Below are 23,083 nucleotides of genomic sequence, written 5' to 3' on the forward strand. Positions count from 1 at the left end.
GTATTTTTAGCCTGTATCCCCCCTTCTTGGACGAAGAAATTTTAATAATTTTCTTTGCTCTAAGAAGGAGAATGACCATGGTATACTTATGCAGAGTATAGTCTAGGATTTATGGCAATCCGTCCATCCTCGTTAAAGCTTGAAATAACTTATTCCTTTACTAAGGTAGTTATCACAGTGAGTGGCCTTTGGACGAAAAGTAAGACCCTTTTACTAAAGCGTCTTAATTCCAGCCGCCTTCGTTTAGGAGAGTGATGTTAACTTTTTTAAGTTAATCAATAGGTGGCCTTCGTCATGTGCTATCCTTACAGGATTTTGACATGTTGGCCGATCTCCTAATAGAAGGTGTTTTTGTTTTGCTGTTCTTTTTTGAGTACCGGCTTGGCCGATAGTAGTGCCTATAATCAAATGACAAGGCATTCATAACAAACAAAGAAACAATCATGGCAGTAAAGTAGATTTGTATTATATGAATTTTGCTTGGCTGGGAGCCAAGGTACATGTATACATCTCTACTTTTTCATTACCGTGCTTATGGCACTTAGTTAGCAGGGGATTACACTTTTTCAATTATATCAAATGTAGTATTTTTTCAAATTGTTTGAGTTCCACGTCTGAGGAACAGAATGGTCGTCCATATCCTCCAGACGAAAGGTACCACCTTGAAAATTCGACAGCATTTCCCTTCAGTTCTCCAAGTACACGATAAAGATAATTGTTTATCTTATATCTACCCGGAGAACAAATTAGGAAAATGACTAATCATATTTCACTTAGAATCAAAGAATCAACACACATTCACCACCTAAGTGAGATGTGACGTCTAAGAACAGTCCCAAAACGGGGACTATTCAAGACTTACTCCTAATGATCGCATTCAAGCGATTTCAAGTATTCACCAAACAATAATCGCATTCAAGTGATTTCAAGTTATCATCAAACAAGTACCAAACCATTCCTTAGATTTTCCCTCCCATTGGTGAGTCTATCAATATAAAGGCATTGCATGCATATCACTTTAAACAAAGAATTGCAAAAACATCACAATAACTTAAGCATAAACAATCCCGTATAACATACTAGGGCATACAAAAACTAAAGCAAAATCATCATAAAATTAGTTTTTAATACTCAAATCTTATAACTAATCATTTTCAACTACAATTTAAGCCAAAATTTTCATTAAAACACTAATTAATTAAGAAAAATTTACAAAAAACTAACCTAATATGACAAACCCTCGCCGGTGGGAGAAGAAGCGCCGGAGTTGGGAGAGAAGCGCCGGTGAAAAAGTGGCGCCGGTGAAGGAGTCGTCGGTCAAGGAGGAGAAACGGTGGAGAGTCTCGCCCAAAACGTGAATTGAGGAGTAACAAACCGCCGATTTTGCGGAGGACCCAAATCGAAAAAAGTAAAGAAACGGCCGGAAAGTCGCCCACTCCGGTCGCCGGTTTGGTGTGAGCTTACCCATTTCTTTGGCCCGGACGACTGCTTCCATTTTACTCAGGACGAGGTCTCCCTCTTTCAATGGCCGCCTAGCCACTCTTTTGTTAAACTCTCGAGCCATTCGTAGCTTGTACAACTGCATTCTTAGTAGAGCATTTCCCCTAACTTCAGGAACCTGATCCAAAGATGTGCGAAGAGCAGCCCAGTTGGCGTCCTCTGAATAAAGCATGACTAGCAGAGTTGGTTCTTCAATTTCAATGGGAAGGACGGCTTCTGAGCCATAGACCAGCATAAATGGAGTTTCGCCAGTTGAGTTCTTGGTCTTCGTTCTAATTGACCAAAGAACCAACTGTAACTCTTCTACCCATAATCCTTTGGCATTGTCTAGCTTCTTTTTTATGCCACTTGAGAGAATTTTGTTGAAGGCTTCTACCTGCCCATTTGCCTGAGAATGGGCAACGACAACAAAGTGAGCTTTAATGTCCTGGTCGGCCAGCCATTCTCGGAGCTTAGGCGTTTCAAACTGCGGTCCATTGTCAAAGACAATAGACTGAGGCATCCCAAATCTTGTAATGATGTTCTTTCAGATGAACCCCTTTACATCATTGGTGGTAATTCCTCTCATAGCCTCAGCCTCCACCCATTTTGTGCAATAGTCTACTGCTACTATCACAAATTTCTTCTGGCCGGCCGCTATAGGAAATGGCCCCAAGATATCCATTTCCCATTTGGCGAAGGGAAGGGGGAAAAGAACTGGAGTCAAATAATTGGACGGCTTTTGATATATATTGCCATGCCCTATCCTTAATGCCTTTTCTCCTAATGCTCTTCCCCCAATGTGAGAGGCACAAACTCCTTCATGCAGCTCTTTCATGACATCTAACCCGTCCTCCCTAGTAATGCATTTGAGGAGTGGCCGGTTAAATGCCATTTTGTACAAGGTTTCATCCCATAGCTCAAACCACTTGTCCCTTGCCTTCACATACTTAACTTCCAAGAGATCAGTGGGCAGGCATCTTGTTTTCTTATACTTCCTCCGTTTCTTTTTACTCACTTCACTTTCCACTATGGGAAGTTTCACATTACTTGCTACACTTCTTTTTTGGGCAATAAACTCTCTCTATCTTTCTCCTCCTACATGGGTCCCTTTTCTTTTTACTCTCTACCTCTCTCTTCTCCAAAAATTGCCTAGGAGTCCGTGAAATGAGAAGTGTAGCGAATAAAAAGAAACGGAGGAAGTATTCAACGATGGGGTCCATCCAAACATTTCCTCGGCTGAGGAACATAACTTGCTCTTGATCAATACTCTTTGCCGGCTTTACCTCCCAAAACACAGTTCACGACACATCTCCTTCGGCCGAACTAGCTAATTTTGAGAGAGCATCGGCTTGATGATTCTCCGACCATGAAACCTAGTCGAGCATAAATCGCTTCAGTGTTTTTATCTCTTCTTCAATCAGCTTGTATTTACACATGGACGCCTCTTTGCATTCAAAGTCGCCATTTACTTGACTAACCACCAGCCGAGAATCCTTCTTTGCCTCGATTTCCAGGGCTCCTACCGCTTTGCACATTTTAATGCCAGCTAGCAGTGCCTCATACTCTGCTTCATTATTTGAAGCCTGGAACTGAAATCTGATCGCATACTCAAACTTGTCCCCCTCTGGTGATTGAAAGATTATCCCAGCTCCAGAGCCGTTGGCAGTGGACGATCACTCCACCATAAGGGTCCAATGCCGCTTTCACTCTGCTGGATCTTGGACGAATTCCATCGCAGGCCGAGTAAGCTCTACAATGAAATCAGCTAAGGCTTGACCCTTGATCGCTTTTCTAGGCTCAAATGCTAAGTCAAACAGGCTCAGCTCCACAACCCATTTAAGCATTCGTCCAGAGGCATCCATCTTGTGCATAACTTACTTCAGGGGTTGGTCAGTATAGACGAGGATACTATGGGCCAGAAACTATGGTCTTAGCTTCCGGCTGGCTATGAGTTGTGCGAGGCCGAATTTCTCTACCATTGAATATCTGCATTCGGCATCCTTTAGCACATAGCTAACAAAATAGATTGGAATTTGCACTTACTCTCTTTCAGCCAGGAGAACAATGCTAACTGCATGCGGCGATACAGCCAGGTATACAAACAATTTTTCCCCTTCGGCCGGACTAATTAGTTGAGGCAACTGTATGCGGCGATACAGCCAGGTATACAAACAATTTTTCCCCTTCGGCCGGACTAATTAGTTGAGGCAACTGTCGGAGATGCTCTTTAACCTGCTGAAGAGCCTGCTCCGCCTCTTCTGTCCACTCGAATTTTGCATTCTTTTTTATTGTTGCGAAGAAATGATGACATTTGTCTCCGAATTTAGCAAGAAAACGTCCTAGGGCTGCCAAGCACCCTGTCAAACGTTGAACTTCCTTAACTTTGGACGGAGACGTCATGTCCAGAATCGCCTGAATCTTATCAGGGTTCGCCTCAATCCCTCTTTGGTCGAGAAGGAACCCCAAAAACTCTCCGGCCACCACTCCAAATACATACTTCTGCGGATTCAGCTTTAGCTTGTATTTTCTAAGAGTCAAGAATGTTTCTCGTAGATCTTTCATATGATCTATCTCCTTCCGACTTTTGACGATCATGTCAACAATGTAAGCCTCCATATTTCTCCCCATCTGAGGCTGAAAGACCGTGTTTATGAGCCTCTGAAAAGTAGTTGGCGCATTTTGGAGGCCGAAAGGCATCCTCAGCCAGCCATAGAGACCTATCTCAGTGATGAATGAGGTCTTGTCTTGGTCCTCTGGCCACATTGGAATACGGTGAAAAACTAAATAAGCGTCCATGAAGCTTAGTAGTGCATGCCCCGCCGTGGAATCAACTAGCCGATCTATTTTAGGTAGAGGAAACTGTCCTTTGGACAAGCCTTGTTTAGATCGGTGTAATCCACACACATTCTCCAAGTTCCGTTTGGCTTAGGGATCCACTAGTAGAAAAAGGACGATTTGCGTCCCCTCAATTGCGTCGCACAGAAACGGAAACGACGCACAGTTAGGATTTGCGTCGCATGTTGGGAGTTGTGCGACGCAAATCACAAAAATATGCGTCGCACAGTATAAATGTGCGTTGCAAAAGGCTAATGTGCGTCGGACCCCTTGGCCCATCCGACGCACATCAGCCCAAAAGAGAACTCTAAGTCTCTCGGCTCTCTCCCTCTCCTTTTAATTTTCCCAAACCCTAATATGCACATCAACCGCCTCTCTCTCTCTTCCCCTCTCCCTCTCTCTCTCTCTTCCCCTCTCCCTCTCTCTCAATTCCAGAACTTGTTCCTCAAAACTCAATCAACTTAAATATATGGCGACGAAATTCTCTGGAGATGAACTAAGCACAAAATTGCAACAACTTCTTCCTCCTCGAAATCGGCCGTTTCATCGATCAAATCCCTCGAAACCTACACTTCTTCCTCTCCTGAAATCCGCAAACGTTTCATTCGTTTACATCTTCTTCATCGTTTCATTAGTTTCATTCGTTTCATTCGTTTACAGATCTGCCAAATGCAATCGAACTCAAACGCAATCGAAGGTAAGAGGATGGTATCTGATTTTTTGTTTATTTTTATGGCATTCCCCTCAATTCGTTTCATTCGTTTCATTCGTTTACATCTTTTTCTTTATTTTTCTTTATATCTGATTTTTTTTGTTTATTTTTATGGCATTTACCTTCTCTCGTTTTCAGATCTGAAATTTTCAGTAAGAGGATGGTATCTTCTCGAAATCTTGTTGTTGCGTTTGTGGTGAAGATCTTGATTGCTATGAAATTACAAGAAATTCTCGAAGATCTGGATTGTGTTTGAGTTTTTTTATTTTTATTTTTAATTTTATCTCCCGTTATATAAAAACGCGGTTATAGATAATTTTTTAGTTTGTAATTTTATCTTCTGGTTAGGGTTAGAATTTCTTATTTTTTTGTATGTTTTAGTTATAGATCTGATGTTAGTGATAATGGTGATATTTTTTTCTTCTTGAAATTATGTAAAACTGCGCACTGTTGATGTTAGTCCATTGCCTTTGTAGTTTGTAATTTTATCTTCTCCATTTTTGTATGTTCTTCATTTCCTTTTCAATTGTTGATTCGTTATTGCTGATTCATGATAGAATTTGTGTAGAATTTCCTGCATTCGATAGTTTTTTTAATAAAAAAAAAAATTTTTTTTTAAAAATGCAATTTGCGTCGCACTTAGCCCAAGGTGCGACGCAAATCATTCATCTGCGTCGCACCCTAGGCGATGTGCGACGCAGATTACCCTTTAAAGTGGGCTCGGGAGATCCATCTGCGTCGTACCATATAAATGTGCGACGCAAATAGCTTAACCATTTGCGTCGTTTCCACATACGACGCAGATCAATTCTTGGTCATTTGCGTCGAGGCCTTTGGCGTCGTACCGGAGTCCGACGCAAATAGGCACCTCACATCCGACGCAAATTCCCGGAATGATTTTATCAGCTTCTGAACTTCCTGATCAACAGCTTGATTCCTGGCCGGACCTAAATGCCTCTTTTTCTGCGAATTGGCTTTTGTCCAGGATCTATGTTTAGTTTATGAATAACAATTTCAGAATCAATTCCCGGCATTTCCTCAACTGCATATGCAAAAACATCCTCAAATTCTTTTAACAACGCGATCAATTCATCTTTGATCTTAGGACCTAGAACTAATCCAATTTTCAGCGTCCTCTCAGGACGTCTTTCATCCAAACAAATCTCGCCCGACTTTTCCACTGGCTCTGGTCGTTCTAGCCAATACCCATGATGGCCATTACTTCCTCTGACGAAGCTTTTTCCTCCTTAATGGCCAGACATTTCCTCTTTTTGCTTGGCAAAAGTATGGACGGCTTGCTGTTCTGAGGAGCCTTCAGCTGAGTTTTTTCCACTTCATTTCTTAACTCTTTTATCTGGCCTTTTACCTTCTCGGCCGATCCTTGCTCTATGGCCTTTGGCCGCTCTGATTTTTCTCGTTTCCATGATGAAGGTTTTAGAGTGGTGAGGTAGCATTCCCTTGCTGCTTGCTGATCTCCATATAGGGATCCAATTTTCCCTCCATCACACTCAAACTTCATTAGCATCAGATGGGTTACAATAACAACTTTGATGTGGTTCAAGGTGGGTCGTCCGAGAATGACATTGTAAGCCGTCAAAATCTCGTACCACCAAGAACTTAAGAAACAGCGTCCTGGAGGCCTCCTTGTCCCCTACCCTGACGGGCAAAGTGACAATTCCCATTTGGTGGATGATTCTTCCCCCAAATCCAATGATGGGATAGTTGACTGGGACCAAGTCATTTTCGTCAAACTTCAATCTTGATAAACAATTCGCACCGATGATATCGGTAGAACTCCCCGTATCAATCAAAATCCGTCTCACTCTGAGGTTTGTTATTTTCATCTCTACCACCAAGGGGTCGTCATGGGGGTTCTTATCTTCCCGTGATTCAACTCGCTGACAACAATCTTAGGGAAAGGGTCAAATTCATCCTGATTGATAAGCATTATTTGGCCGAGTTCCCGTAAGTAATTTTTATGGTCGCGGTTGGTAGGACCTCCTATTGTAAAACCTCCAGATATCACTAGCACTACATCCTCGCCAGTGCTTTCATCCTTCTGCTTGAGGTATATAGGAATTCATCTTACCCTTGCGAGCTAAGTCCTCCAAATCTCTTTTCAAATGCTTGTATTCGTTTGTTTCGTGGCCACAATCCTTATGGAAATGGCAATATTTGCTTTTATCCCTATTTTTGTAGGGAGTCTTCATTTCGGTTGGGGCCTTCAGCTCATACTGATCTTTTATCTCCATAAGAATGGAGTATTGATCTTTACTGAATTCTATCGGCTCAGCCGATGTTGCTGGTTCAGCTATTTTGCTTCTCTTGGATGAGGTTGTCATTGAAGTCAGCGCCCAAGTTTCAGCTTTCTTGGGGATGCTCTTCTTTGGTTGAATTGTCTCTTCAATCTTTTTTGTCTCCGGATGCTTTGCTTCCGCACAAACTTCTGTAGCATGGATGAATGCCTCTGCTTCTTGAAGAGCTTCGGTCTGAGTGGAGATCCTCTTCTTCACCAACTCAAACATAAAGCTTCCTGGTCTTAGACCCCTGATGAAGGCGTCAAAGGCCACCCCTGCATTCAGATCCTGGAGTTAAATCTCTTCACAAAGCTTCTCAAGGCTTCTTTAGGCCCTTGGATGACCTTGCCCAAATGCATGCTGACCTTCTGCTCCTGCCGGTTTGCTACAAAATAGCTAGTAAACAAGATACTAAGCTCAATGAAATTATTCACTAAGTTAGGGGGAAGATTATTGAACCACTTTTGAGCTACTCCTTTCAGTGTGGCTGGAAAGTTCTTGCACCAGGTAGCATCATCAACCACTTGAACATACATTTGATGCTTGTATGCTGATAAATGATCATCCGGATCCGTGGTGCCGTCGAAAGGCTCTATCGTCGGAAGCTTAACCTTTGGGAAAGGGGGAGACTCCATGATTCTGGCCGAGAATGGAGTCGGCCAGTTAATCTTGAGTGCCCCAGCATGTCCCTCAGTGGATATGTCCTCCCGACGATATTCTTTTAACACGGGATTAGAGTAGGTGTTAGCTAGGGCTTGACGCTTATACACTATAGGTTGTAAAACCGTTTTTTCTTGCCTTGGATGAACAGCCGAAGGTCTTTGACTTCTTCCTTTAGTTCTAGATGGGAGTCTTAATGGACGATCCTTCATATAAGGAGTAGACCCTGAGGTTGAGCGCTGCAGAGCAGCTGCCTTCTTGGCCTCCAGATACTCCCTCGCATCTGTCTCCATCTTATGACCACTAGGAGGAATATTATCTCCTGGACGGACCACCAACTTTCAGTCCATCTTTCTTCTTGGTTCACTGACTGCTGGCTGCTTTCCTTTTGACTGTTGCTTGGTCATTTCCTGCCGAGGAGGCCGACTTGCCCTTGGACGGCCTTCCTGAGACTGCCCCCTAGGCGACACCACAGCGGCCTGGTCTGGGTTGACCTGAAAAAACAGCATATTATTTTTTATTTGCTCCTCCATGACAACAACCATCCTAGTATGGAAGTCATTCAAGACAGTTTTCAGATGGGCAGCTGTCATTGGACGCTCAGAATTTTCCTGAATGACAGGGTCCCTGCTCCGCCAGAGAAACGAACAGCAACATAGGGCCTATCTCTTCCTCCAGATGGCCTTTCATTGCCCACCGTATCTTCCACTTGAATCTTAAAACTTCTATTCCTATCAACATTGGATGAGTGACAATCAGTCATTATTGTGTCTCCCCATAGACGGCGCCAAATGTTACGTAGTGCTAAACCCGTAAATCAATACTACTATCCCCAACAGTAGGTTCTATAATAGGAGACTTGTGCAACAACGCTTGGACTCAAAACCCGAACCTGAGCTCCGCCTTTGGACCTGCAAAAAGGGACCCACCCTGGAGGTTTGGGTGGTATTTCTCCCTCCGAAGCTTAAGTCAGGTATCAGGAGTAGAAAATGAACTTTTATAGAGAGAAAGTGGAGAGAGAGAGTATTTATGATCGAATAACAGTACTATGCTCTGAAAAAACGTAGCTTTCCCCTAATTCCAAGGACTATTTATAGTGCCTGAAATGACTGTTATGCCTTGATGTCACCCTAATTTGAGAGCATCTGATTGGCTAAGCAATAAGGTTATGACACGTGGAAGTCACTGATTAGAGAGTACACATCACCCTTCATAAAGGTGTTTTCTGTGTGTACTAGGCCTAAGTACAGATTGGGCTAAAGGAAGGGCTTAGTACACCTTTCATTACTTTCAGAAAGATGTACTTTACACCATACAAGCCTCTGATCCATGTACCTTATAACAGCGAGAGCGTGCCACTTGTAGGGCTGTGATGAGGCCACGTGTCAAGCCTATAGCCGTTGATTTTTAGGCTACAACACCTTGCTTTGATCTTCTTGTTCTAACGCTTCTCCATTACCAATTCCTTGAGCATCTTTACTTAGATTTCAAAATTCAAACTTGATTTCTTCTTTGACTTAGGGTACGTTCTGTTCAACTTAAAAAAATTAAGTTTCAGGTCCAATAAGTTCAGATAAGTTCAGATAAGTTGCAATAAGGTCTAATAAGGGCAATAAGTTCCAATAAGGTCTAATCAGGTGCAATAAGTTCCAATCAGGTGCAATAAGTTCCAATCAGGTCTAATAAGGTCCAATAAGTTCAATCAGGTCTAATAAGGTCCAATAAGGTCCAAATAGTCAATGTTTAATAAACATTTGTATTATTGTCCATTATTTTGTTATTCATAATTTCATATCACTATTAGCTGATTATGTTATTATTAGAATTTTAATTAAAGTACCACAATGATTATATATTATTATACTTGTATTAGTGTCTATATTTTATTATTTATTTGTATTATGTCTATTATTTTATTATTTATTTGTTTATGTCTATTATTTTATTATTCATATTACTATTAGTTGATTATGTTATTATTAAATTTTTTATTAAAGTACCACAATGTATAGTATTATACTTGATTATTGTCTATTATTTGATTATTCATATTACTATTAGGTATATTATATTATTATTAAATAATATTATAATCATGGTCAAATAATTAAGATTATGATTGGTGACTTCAATTCGTGTTTGTGTCTCTAATGGAGTATTGGAGAAAAGCAAAAAAAAAAAGAAAAAACTGAAGGAAGAAAGGAGAAGAAATGAATGAAGCAATGTTGCAAAGGTACAGTGATTTTGTGCATTTTTTTTCTCTTTTTTTTTTGTTTTCTTTTTATCTTCTAGTACATTCACATAAATGAAAGGAGAAGAATGGAGAAGAAATGAAGGAAGGAGTTAATGCTATCTACTTACTTTCACATTAATGAAAGTGAAGTGAAATTTTTATATGTGCCAATTTTAATTTGTTAGCAATAAATGTTAATTAATTTTTTGATTTTCTACTAGTGTTTTATAAAATCAAAACAAGACTATTAAGATATATTAGTGGTGAAATGTTATTAGGCAAATATATAAATAGTAATTTTTTTTGTTAAATTAATTATCATAAAAGATAATTAATAATCATTATTTTTTAAAAGACGAATTATAATAATTATTACTCCATAAAAAAATTTTGAGGGTAGTATTTACGTTAGTGGTAATATTTATGTTATTCATGGTCAATGTTTTTGTCTAATAAGGTCAAATAAGTTTAATCAGGTCCAATAAGGTCTAATAAGTTTCAATCAGGTTCAATAAGGTCTAATAAGTTTCAATCAGGGCTAATAAGGTCTAATAAGTTTCAATAAGGTCAATAAGTTCCAATAAGGTCTAATAAGTTCCAATTAGGTTCAATCAAGTCCAATAAGTTGAATCAGGTCCAATCAAGTCCAATAAGTTGAATCAGGTCCAATCAGGTTTAATAAGTTCCAATAAGTTCAGTTCAGGTTCAAGAAGTTCAGTTCAGATAAGGTCCAATAAGTTCAGGGCCAATAAGTTGAATAGAACGCACCCTTAGTATTCTCTTTGCTCCTTTCATTGATACCTTGTAAATCTATTCACTTAACAACTTGTTAGTTCAACACTTAGGGTGTGTTCTCTTCAACCTATTGGCCCTCAACTTATCTAAACTTAACTTATTGAACCTGAACTGAACTTATTAAACCTGATTGGACCTGATTCAACTTATTGGACCTGATTGAACTTGATTGGAACTTATTGAACCTGATTGGAACTCATTGACCTCATTGAAACTTATTAGACCTTATTGGCCCTGATTGAAACTTATTAGACCTTATTGGACCTGATTGAAACTTATTTGACCTTATTAGCTAGACAAAAAAATGACCATTAATAACATATATATTACCCCTAACGTAAATACTACACCTCAAAATTTAATATGAAGTAATAATTATTAACATTTGTCCTTTAAAAAAATAATTATTAGTAATTTTTTCTTATGATGATTAATTTAATAAAAAAAGATTACTATTTATATATTTGCCTATACATAACTTTCACCACTAATATATCTAATAGTCTTGTTTTGATTATATAAAGCACTAGTAGAAAATCAAAAGTTGATTAACATTTCTTGCTAACAAGTTAAAATTGGCACATATGAAAAATTCTCACTCCACTTTCATTTACCTGAAGGTAGTAGAATGCATTAATTCCTTATTTAAAGACGAATTGCAAAATATTGTAATTATAATGATTATTATTGTTAATCTTAATTATTTGACCATGATTATAATATTATTTAATAATAATATAATCAGCTAATAGTAATATGAATAATCAAATAATAGACAATAATACAAGTATAATACTATACATTGTGGTACTTTAATTAAAAAATCTAATAATAACATAATCAGCTAATAGTAATATGAATAATAAAATAATAGACAATAATACAAATATTTAATAAAACGGTTATTTCACCAAATACCCCCGACAAATCAAAAAATTCACAATATACCCTTAATGTTTCAACAATTCACCATATACCCCTGACTTTTCATTTTTGTGCACCATATACCCTTTTTCTAACGGACGTTAGGCTGCCATTTGCTTTATTTACAATTTTGCCATCATTATTCACTAACCCTAATTTTAACCCTAATCCCTAACATCTAAACCTAACTCTAAAATCCAAACCATAACCCACCCCCTCCCCTACACCAGCCCCCCACCCCACCCAGCCCCCACCCCTCCCCCTCCCCACCGCCGCAGCACGCTCCCTCTCCCCTCCCCCTCCACTGCCTCTACCGTCGCAAGCCTTGCAGCCCCTCCCCTACTCCCTCACTGTCAATTTCTCGAAGGGTTGTAAAATCTCCGGCGAAGCAGCGACACAACGCGAGGAAGTAAAGCTCCGGCGAGCGGGAAAATCGATGGGGTGGGGGTTTAGCGTTCGAGGGGGAGGGGTGGGATTTTTCGAAGGGTTATAAAATCGGGGCTGGAAATCGACGGGGTTGGGAAGTCGGTGGCTGGGAATCGGCGGTGACGGTAGGGGCTGGGAAATCGCCGGGGAAATCAGCGGGGAAATCAGCGGGGAATGAGTGAGGGGAAGCCGGCGGTGACAGACGCGCAGGCAGTGGGGAAGGCCGGCGATGGGGGAGGCCGGCGGTGGGGGAGGCCGACAGTGGGGGAGGCCGACGGTGGGGGAGGCCGGCGGTGGGGGAGGGGGAAGGGTAGGGGCTGGGGTGGGGTGGAGGGGAGGGGGTGGGGCTGCCAAAGAGGTAGGGTTAGGGTTAAGGTTTAGGGGAAGGATTAGGGTTGAATTAGGATTACGATTAGGTTAGATTAGGGTTAGGGTTTAATGATGGCAAAAACGTAAATAAAGCTAACGGTGGGTTAACGGAAGTTAAGAAAAGGGTATCTGGTGCACGTTTTTGAAAACTCAAGGGTATATGGTGAATTGTTGAAACATTGAGGGTATATTGTGAATTTTTTGATTTGTCGGGGGTATTTGGTGAAAAAACCGTTAATAAAATAATAGACACTAATACAAGTATAATACTATATAATCATTGTAGTACTTTAATCAAAGTTCTAATAATAACATAATCAGCTAATAGTGATATAAAATTATGAGTAATAAAATAATGGACAATAATACAAATGTTTATTGAACTTTGACTATTTGGACCTTATTGGACTTGATTAGACCTGATTGGAACTTATTGGACCTTATAGACCTGATTGGAATTTATTGGACCTTATAGACCTGATTGGAATTTATTGGACCTTATTAGACATGATTAGAACTTATTGGACCTTATTAGACGTAATTGGAACTTATTACCCTGATTGGACCTTATTATATTGCAACTTATTTGAACTTGTTGAACCTGAAACTTAATTTTTTAAGTTGAGGATAACGCACCCTTAGGGCCTGTTCTCCCCAACTTATTTTCAGTTCAGTTCAATTCAGTTCAGTTCAATTCAGTTTAGTTCAGATCAGTTCAGTTCAGCTCTTGGCAATAATTTTACTCTCACATATCACTATTCATTTTAGTTCAGTTTAGTTCAATTCAATTCAGTTCAGTTCAGTTCAATTCAGTTCAGTTCAGTTCAGTTCAGTTCAGTTCAGTTAAGCTATTTTATGCCGAAGAGAACATGCCCTTAGTTTGTATCTTTGTTCCTTTGTCATCATCAAAACTAGGGTACTACAACACCCATTTATTTGGAAACAACCAAAAAACCCTAAGTCATTTCACAACTAAAAAATTGGGCTTTCCCTTATAGAAAGTTAAAAAAGTAAAAGTCCTAACTCATTAAAGTTATTGTTGAACAATTGATCGTGGAGTTGTAATGGTGTTGATTTTGAACAATAGTCGAGTTGATTTTTTTTTTTTGTTGATTTTGAGTAACTCTGTTGATTTTGAACAACGTCTAGCATATTGTTATGTAATGGCTTAACATTAAGTTGCTGCCTACTGTTGGTTTGTAACATACTCTTTGTTGGTTTACTTTTTCTGGAAAAAACACAAAAAAAATAAACAGGCTGACCTGAAGGTTGACCCGTTTATCATAAGGCTGGGTTGGGTTGCAATTCTCAACCCGTTTAAGTTAACGAGGTCGGGTTGGTAAAGGGGTTTTCGACGCATTAACCCGCCAACCCAACCTGATCTTGATCCAACCCGACCCATTGTCAGCCTATATAATATGTTGATATTTAATAATAATTATGATAATAAAAATATTGTTTAATTAATAATAAATTGTTATTATTAATAATGTTATTAAATAAAATAATAATAAGTTATTAAGGAATATTAAATAATAATAAGTTATTAAATAGTAATAATAAGTTACTAAATAATAATAAGTTATTAAATTATAATAATAATAAATTATCAAAGAAATAAATTAGGAACTGAATTGAACTGATTGTAACTGAACTGAATTAAAGATACGGGCTTTTCACCACGTACCCCTGAGGTTTCACGAAATGCACCAGGTACCCTCGTTGTTTAAAAAATGCACCAGATGCCCTTGTGATTTGCATAAAATGCACCAAGTACCCTTAATGACTAACGGTGTTAAGTTTCCGTTAACTTTATATACCAATTTGCCATTATTAACCCCTAACCCTAAACCCTAAACCTTAACCCTTAATTCTAACCTAAACCTTAACCCTTAACTCTAACCCTAAACCCCAACCCTAAGATTAAACCCCCAACTCTCCTCCCTCACCACCCCAACCCCCAACTCTCCTCCCTCACCACAACACTCAACCTTCCTTCTCCACCCCCCGTAGCAGCCCTCCTCCCCCCACCACCCGTAGCAGCCCCCCCTCCCCCCACCACCCGTAGCAGCCCCCCTCCCCCCACCCTCTCCTCCCCACAATCCGCAGCAGCCCCACCTCCCCCCACCTCACCCACCCCTCCTCCTCCGTCAAAAACACACACGACACAACATAATTCCCATTCCCCCCGCAACGGTGGGGTCGGTTGGTTGAAATCGACGTGGGCAGGGGGATTCGACGGAAAACAATGCGGGTGGGGGGATTCGACAGAAATTAACGGGGGGTGGAGGAACAGGGGTGGGGGAATTCGACGGAAAATGACGGGGGGGGGGAATTAGACGGAAATTGACGGGGTGGGGGAATTCGATGGGAATCAACAGGGGTGGGGGGGATTTGACGAAAATCAACGGGGGTGGGGGACGGGGGTAGGGGCTGCTGCGGGGGGTTGGGGTGGTGGACTGTTGCGGGGGTGCGTGGGGCAAGGGGAGGGGAAGTGGTGTGAGTGGGGTGGAGGTGGATTGGTGCGGGGTGGGGTAAGGGGAGGGGAGGTGGTGGTGGGATGAGGGTTTGAAGTCAGGGGGTTAAGGTTAGGTAAGGATTTGAAGTTAAGGGGCTTAGTGTTAGGGTAGGGTTAGAAGTTAGGGTTAGTTAGTTAATTAGGAATAATTAGAGTTTAATTAGGGTTAAAGGGGTTAATTAACCCAAAAAGCTAACGAGAACTTAACACCGTTAGTCATTAAGGGTATTTGGTGCATTTTATGCAAATCACAAGGACATCTGGTGCATTGTTTAAATAATGAGGGTACCTGGTGCATTTCGTGAAACCTCAGGAGTACCTGGTAAAAAAACCGTTAAAAATAAGATGGGAAAAACAGGCTAAATCGCCTTGATTTCACATTATACTAGAATACACTATGATTAGAATATTATTCAAGAAATGAACAAAATTTGAATTAATCATGTAAAATTTTCCTTTCAACTTCAATAATCGTCTAACAACTACCAACTTATTCCAAAAAGTCATGTATAGGGTATGTTTTTTATATTTTTATTTTATTTTTCTCATGTGAAGATGGTCCCATTCCCATGACAAGATTGACAATAACCATAACATAAAAAGTGTCATGAATGGAGTTGCTCTAAAGGCTAAACTATAGATTAGTTAGTGGATATAGTACATGTTAGGCGGTAGCATAGTACATCTGCTCGAGAATATCGCGTGGCTCTGTCGATCACACTCTCTTGCTCTGGAATATCTCAAAGGTATGAAAATTCTGAACACCTGAGTTTCATAATCCTATTTATATTCCACCTTATTAACTAAATTTGTGATCAATTAGTATGAATTCAAGCTTTTATTCTTTAATTTTGATAATTTAGCTTGTAGAGAAGTTTTTTGGGTACAAGTTCAAATCTGTATTATCATAAATATCACTGTATCTTTTTTATACCAACATCCACAAATCACTGTGTTCTTTTCATTTCTATATTGATGTTGTCTTGCAATTCAAGCTAACTTTTCATAACTTTGATCCAAATTCTTACTTGTTCATCTACTTGATGTTTATAATCACTATTCACTAATTCTTTCCCTTAATATCTTTAGGCTTTATTGTTCATTGATTTGGGAGTGGGGGTAAATATTCTCAAGGTGATATAATTGTGAGATTTTTCATCTTGGTTGTTCAATAATGGCTTATAGATAACTCCCCCTAAATAGATAGAAAGTATTATGTTTTTTTGGTTATGAAGCCTGGAAAATATTAGGACATGAGGTTTCCCTATTTTCGCAATAATTTTGTTCTCATAAATTTCATTAAGTAAAATACTTATATGGACCTAGTTTACACTAAATTTAGTAGGGACTTGATGATAGTAAATGTGATTATGAGAAATAGGGTCACTATATGTTGAAAAATAATAGTTATACAAGAGTAGCTTTAGTCTGTGCCTAAGGAAAAAATGTTACTATGTTATAAAGTGTAACTTTAATTATAATAAATTAATTTAAGAAAGGTGACTTTATGGAAAAAAAAAAACATCAATATGATATATAATTGAGATTAGTGTAACTTTCAAGGATTTTTTGCAAAAAACTATCTTACAAATTCTTTTTTTTTGTGAAAAAACTACCTAATAAAAAAATGTTATGAAAAACTACCTAATAAATTGTTTATTTTGTTGTAAATACCTAATAAAAAAAATGTTGTGAAAAAACTACCTAAATTTTGTTGTAACTTTCAAGGTTGACCAGGTCAAGTGAGTTGCATGTGTATTTTAATAGACCCCTAATTTTAACCCTTTACCCGAATTTCCCGAAATTTGCCCCTTTTTCGGGGTGAAATTGGGAAAATTAGGAAAAAAGTTAATATTAGTAGTTTATTAAAACACACGTGTAACTCACGTGAGCTAGTCAACATTGAAGATCTGAGTCAACTCCCTAGTTCTGGTACAACAAAAAATAATTTAGGTAAATTTGTGAGAAACCACTTTTTATAACCATTTTTTTGTCATAAACCACCTTTAAAAAAATTTGGACATGAGACCACCTTTTTTGTTCAATGTATTTTGAGAAGCCAACACTTGTCAGATTCCGAGCATTGACTCAACTTTTTCGGCATTGATCATCACGTGCAACGCACGTGAGGTTTGTAAACCCCCTTTTGTGCACTTTTTTTTTTTTCAAATTTCCCCGATTTCTTCCTCCACTCATTTTCCCTTCTTCTCAGCCGCCTTGTGGCGCTGCTGTTGGATGGTTGTGTGTGATGAGCCGCAGATATTGTTGGTAGTTGGTGTTGGTGGTGTTGTTGCCACTTCTTTTCTCTCTCCTCTGGTCTGTATCTTCTGCTCTTCTGTTGCTGATGTTGTTGTTCCTTGCACTGCCACGAGTCAGTACTTGCTGGTGTTGTTGCTTTGCTTCATTTACTAAGCCTTAATTGTTGTTGATAATTCGAAGAAGAAGAGAGAAAGAGTGTGTGAGGAAGAAGAATAAGTTGATTTGATGGAGAATCGAGGTGTTAATGGTGTTTGGTGGCGGTGATGGACAAGAAAGAGAGGGGACGGTTGTGGTGGCTGTAGCGGCAACAAGAGAGTGCAAGTGGAGGTGCTTGGGACGCCACAAATGGAGTGGGGAAGAAATGAGGAGAAGAGATGAAGAAATGAGGAAGAAATAAAGTTGCAAAAGGGGGTCGACACTGGAAAAGTTGAGTCAATGTTCGGAATCCGACAAGCAATGGCTTCTCACAAAAGAAAAAAGAACAAAAAAGTGGTTGCCGGCTTTCTTAAAAAGGTGGTTTATGACAAAAAAGTGGTTTATGACAAATTTTTCAATAATTTATTAGGTTGTCTTTCACAACATTTTTCTTATTTGGTGGTTTTTCGCAAAAAAATGAACTTAAAATGTAGTTTATTGCAAAAAATCTACCTTTCAATTGTAAAAGGTGTTTATAGAAAAAAAAAAAAAAAAAGTCACTATGTTATATGAGTGACTTTGGTCCAGACTAATATTATTACATAATTTTCGGGGAATAGTAAAATTATTCTACGAAATTCTTTGATCAAGCTTGTGCATCCCACGGGCCACGGGTTCCCAGCTTGATCCCTCAGTTCTTTTCCCACATTCCATTTTTGGTGTTTCTTCTGTTCTACTTATTTTTCTCTGATTCCTGATTCGGCGAAGTTTTCTTCAGACATTACGTTGTCTTAGTTCCTATCTCACACACCACTCTCTCTCTTAGGCCACCTTTTTATTACTCAATCCCTACATGCAACATAACATTCCCTCAATCTTTTCTTACAATAATCCCATACGGAACCCCCTGCCCACCATTGTCTTGAAAGTATGGTAAATTTGCTGAATATAAAAGAAAGGATGTAGTGGTTTTACATCTCCTATATTATCTCGACTCTTTTAATTTCCTTATTGTCCGGGTCAGACTCATGTCATGACTCATGCCTGACACGACATGAATCTTTGATACTTCATTTTAAACAAAAATCTGAGACATTTTTCTAGAAAATGACCAAGTTCGACACTCAGACACCTATTCGAGTGGACCCTTGTAGTCGAGTCCAAGTAACATAGTCCACCTCTTTGGTCTTGTGTTTTGAGTTGAGACTAGTTGAGGAAAACCTTTTGCCTCTTACTTTATTTAGTATATTTTTCAGTTCAATAAAAGCATATATGTTGGAGTATTCAGGTTCGTGTGCTGGGTTTAGTGACATGGATTATCTTCCCATGAATATTAATCAGAAACAGAACGCTACCCATTTATCAAAAGTAAAGAACAAAAATTTACAAGTCGATAGTGGTGTAATTTGTTGGCTGAGTTTGCTTGCTGATTCGCATACAACAAACATTTAGTTACTGTTTTGAGTAAAATAATGTGCAAGTTTGCAATAGTGAATTGCTTTGCTGAGCAATTCTAAGGCGAGATAGTACAGCAATCAATTTCGAGACTTGTGTCTGTATCGTTTGTGTGCAAGGAAATTTAATATGTAAGTGTACGTGTGTGACATATTAAGCTAGCTAGGTGCTATTGTTGAAAAATACTTCTAAGCTTGAATAATAAAACCCTCAGCATATTGATCCCCTAATATCTATTGATGTGCAGTTGCAGGCTAGATCAAGTAAACAAAAGGAAACAAAGCAAAGATGGGGTTTGTCATTGTAATTTCTGTACCACTTATCTTATTAGTCCTGATCATAGTTATAGCTGCATATCTGCTTGGAAGGGCTCGAGGTCGCAGTGTACCAACACAGTATTATGGGCCTCCTGCTCCGCCATTTGCCGGACCACCACCTCCTGATCAGGGAAAATAATCACAGGTCTAGCTAGCCGTTTAGGAATTGCTGAGGTACGTGCTAGTACACAAACATAAAGTGTGTATATATTTCCCTGTATGATGTGGATTGTGTTCTGCAACAGCTTGCAGTTTATCAGTGTATAGTGAATTGACATTTGTATATCTGGATGCATATGTAGTTCTTGAAGTTCTGGGTATTTATGAATGTTACAGTAACCGGAGAAACAAAGTTCGAGCGAATTTTGGGGAAGAATTGAGTTTGAAACCTTTAAACACAAATGGAAGTGATATGATTGCTGTTGATCTCACTACTTCTATGGATGGTTAATGAGAAAAGAGAGTTTCTTTAGAAGTATTGTTCGTTTGCTACAAATTTTGATACTCATTCACCAGGGGAGGACCAAAGATACTAGTTCAGAACCTCGGAAAAAAAAAAACAGTTCACCGGAGTAGGGGAAAAGGGAGTGATTTGGCTTTCATAAGAAACATAATCAATATTGAAGAAATTCAAATGAATGAGAGAGTCTTGGCATAATTCAAGTCTGCTTGGGTATGATAGGTCACCCATAGAATTATGGATCATCTTGCTTTTCGAATTCGGGTCCGACCCTTAATACATAAATTGGCTCAATCTTTAGAAAGAAAAGCTAGATCTTGAAATAAAAAAAAAAAGGGGGGCGGGGGAGTAATTACAATTTGAAAAAAACTGATGTTTGGGGCAACAAAAGACAGCAAAAAACTTGTTTCGAATTCAATCACTGGAAAGAAATATATAACAATGAAGGCCAAATTGTCAATGCATTTGAGTTAGATGAAATTGAGCTAGTAAGAGCAACGCTACTCATCGAGTCATTTCTTTATGTCATGAGGAAAATTAGACAAGCAATGAAATTGAAAAAAAAAAAAAAAAAAAAAAACTCTGCATTCCAGCAAATTCTTTCTTTTTGTCATGAGATTAAGGACATGTTTGGCAATATTAGCGATTCTAGTAGCTGTTAGCGGTAGCAGTAACTGTAGCTGCTAGGGGTGAAAGTTATTCGGATAAAATCCAAAATCCAATCCAATCCAATCCGAATTAGTAATTCGGATCAGATTTGAATTGTGTTAGGATTGTATTCGGATTGAGATTTTTTGAAAAATTGGATTGAGGGTAATCGGATCCAAAAATCCAATATAACCAAATAGTAATATGCCTCGCTCGTATTATGTATCTTGATTGGGCTTAAGTGCTTAACTGATTTTTTTTATAAAAAGCCTATGCCACAACCCAATACAAATATCGCTTCAACCCTTCCCCTAAAACACTAAGTGCACTTAATTCCTCATTTTCTAAATTTACTAAGTTGTTGTTGTGCTTAATTCATTTCACCGAAATTCTAGAGTTTTAAAAATATTGGATTTTCGGATCGGATCCAATCTAGAGTATGAAAATTCGGATTGGATTCAAACCCTAATTGGTGTGGATTCGGATTGAAAAATTGAAATGCAAATTTTATTCAGATCGGATTGGATTAGGCTCTAATCCAAACCGCACACCGGACTTTCACCCCTAGTAGCTGCTAGCTGTCTACTAGTAGCTGTCAGCATTCAACGATTAAATTAGTTGTTTAATTAGAAGTGTTTGGCAAAAGTAGTTGTTGAAATTGTAAAAGACAGTAAATGACATTTATTCTGATATGAAATGAACTACCACAATTTTCTGTGTTCGTTGAATAGTTAAATTCAAGATTTATTTTTTCAAAGAAGTTACCAAAAAAAGGAGTATACGACTTTTTAGCTGCTCAAAGAAATGTATAAATCTAAGAAAATATTCAAACCTCGAAAAAATCATATTATCAAATTTTACTAAAATACTTGGAAAAATATCTTATCTTTTAAAATAAATATTTAAATTACATCTATGCTATTGTAAAATAAACATTGAATTTTCATAAAATAAAACAAGTAATAAACAATAGAAGAAAAAGGAAATAAAAAACATTAGTTAATAATTCTATCTTGCACTATTATATAGTGTTTATTTGCTAGACCGCTACCTCTAAATCTCAAACGTTACTTGTAGTAACGTTCCACAACCGCTACTCAAAATCTACTCCACAAGTTACCCGCTACTACAACTACTACCTTACCAAACACTCATAATTTTCTTATGTAGCGCTTTAATCTTGTCAAACCGCTAACCGCTACCTCAATTGCTATTGCCAAACAGGGCCAAAGTCATGGAATTGTAGGATATAATACTGTTGAAGTCAACTGTCAAAGAAACAAATACTTCTTCCTTTTTTTCTAGTTGTTTCATTTCTCCTTTACATGTTTGCAAATGCATAACTTAGACTTATGATATCTCTATTTGTACATAAGTAAAAATTATAAAAGGTTGATATTTGATAAGTATTGATTGTGATGAATCTAACAAGATTACACTTGATTATATTTTTCCTTATGAAAATATAATCAATTAGATTGTCAAACTAAATTAGATGAATAGTATCAAAAGTCAATATGAAATAACTTAAAAAAGGAGGAAGTAACAAAACAAAAATTACGGGATTAAGTAGATTTCAAAAGAGTTGCGACACATTTTAGGCTGCCCTAAAAGCGTGTTTCACCACCATAGGTTCGTAGTCTCTAAGTGACGATCGCCCCCTAGGTAGTGCAACTATCTCCGATAACGCAAACCGATATCAGAAATTGGAATTACTGTAAGAATTACTCATATCTCGATAGAAGGTCAGGGTTTGCATTATTTAGGGTTATTTTGTGAAAAAGAGAATCATAAATTAGAAAAGGAGTATTTATATGAAAGGAAAACAAGCCCGAAAAAAGAATGGCTAAATCCCGACAAAAGCTCAGGTGTGGGTGCACCTATTATAGCGGTGCAGGCTCACCTCTCCCCTAGGTGCAGACACACACCAAACCTTCTGCCTCCCACTTCAGAATTTCAACAATTGGTAAACAGTATGCTTGCCAATAAGAATAAACAAAGAAAGATTTTCCGAACATGATATTTCCAACAATCCCCCTCTAACGCGAGCGAAAAAGCGATCTAGAGAACTAAGCATTAAATGAAAGGTCAAGCACATATATACCAGTATCCAAAGATTCCAATTTACACCCTAGCAGGATAAAAATTTCAATAGTTATAAGCAAGTGAGTAGATTATTGAACCTCCTAAACCATCAAAGGAACTATCCACTACACACTTGACCTTCAAATGTTTACAAAATTCTGCGATGTTAATTACACAAATGACCTTTAATCCTTGGGATTATAGAGGGTATCGTCTTCGACGAATAACAACTATGTTCTTCATAGAAAGATGCCAACCTTCTTACCAACATAGGTTAAGTGTATCTCAACACATAGACCAAATAAAGTTATAGCTTATAAGTACCTTAAGGACAAATATTATCAAGATGAACCAATTACACTTATCATGTAGCATTTGGAATTCACTTTGAGATGGCTCAAAAAGAAGCATTTGTCACATGTGTTGCTTGGATTGAAAAAGAAGCTACTTAGCATTTTAATTAAGTGTCATAA

General features: G+C 38.4%; 1 protein-coding gene and 2 long non-coding RNA genes across 3 annotated transcripts; 2 read left to right on the forward strand and 1 right to left on the reverse strand.

Moving 5' to 3' along the window:
* Positions 1-1,144: 1,144 nt before the first annotated feature.
* Positions 1,145-2,002, reverse strand: LOC104898736 (uncharacterized). Its single transcript, XM_010685837.1, has 2 exons — positions 1,465-2,002; positions 1,145-1,158 (listed from the first exon to the last, which is right to left on the reverse strand). The coding sequence occupies exons 1-2, from the start codon at positions 2,000-2,002 to the stop codon at positions 1,145-1,147; spliced, it is 552 nt and encodes a 183-aa protein (XP_010684139.1).
* Positions 2,003-4,567: 2,565 nt separating this feature from the next.
* LOC125499492 (uncharacterized) lies at positions 4,568-5,557 on the forward strand. Its single transcript, XR_007276365.2, has 2 exons — positions 4,568-5,014; positions 5,168-5,557. It is a non-coding gene; the product is annotated as an uncharacterized LOC125499492 (long non-coding RNA).
* A 10,144-nt stretch (positions 5,558-15,701) lies between these two features.
* On the forward strand, positions 15,702-19,793 carry LOC104898672 (uncharacterized). The gene is made up of 2 exons (XR_790832.3): positions 15,702-15,997; positions 19,348-19,793. It is a non-coding gene; the product is annotated as an uncharacterized LOC104898672 (long non-coding RNA).
* The last annotated feature ends 3,290 nt before the right edge of the window (positions 19,794-23,083 follow it).

Source organism: Beta vulgaris, chromosome 7 (genome assembly GCF_026745355.1).
Source record: "Beta vulgaris subsp. vulgaris cultivar EL10 chromosome 7, EL10.2, whole genome shotgun sequence".
Lineage (NCBI taxonomy): Eukaryota > Viridiplantae > Streptophyta > Magnoliopsida > Caryophyllales > Amaranthaceae > Beta > Beta vulgaris.

Excerpts from the sequence above, each read along its gene's own strand:
- LOC104898736 (XM_010685837.1), bottom strand. The coding sequence starts at position 2,002 with ATGCCTCAGTCTATTGTCTTTGACAATGGACCGCAGTTTGAAACGCCT.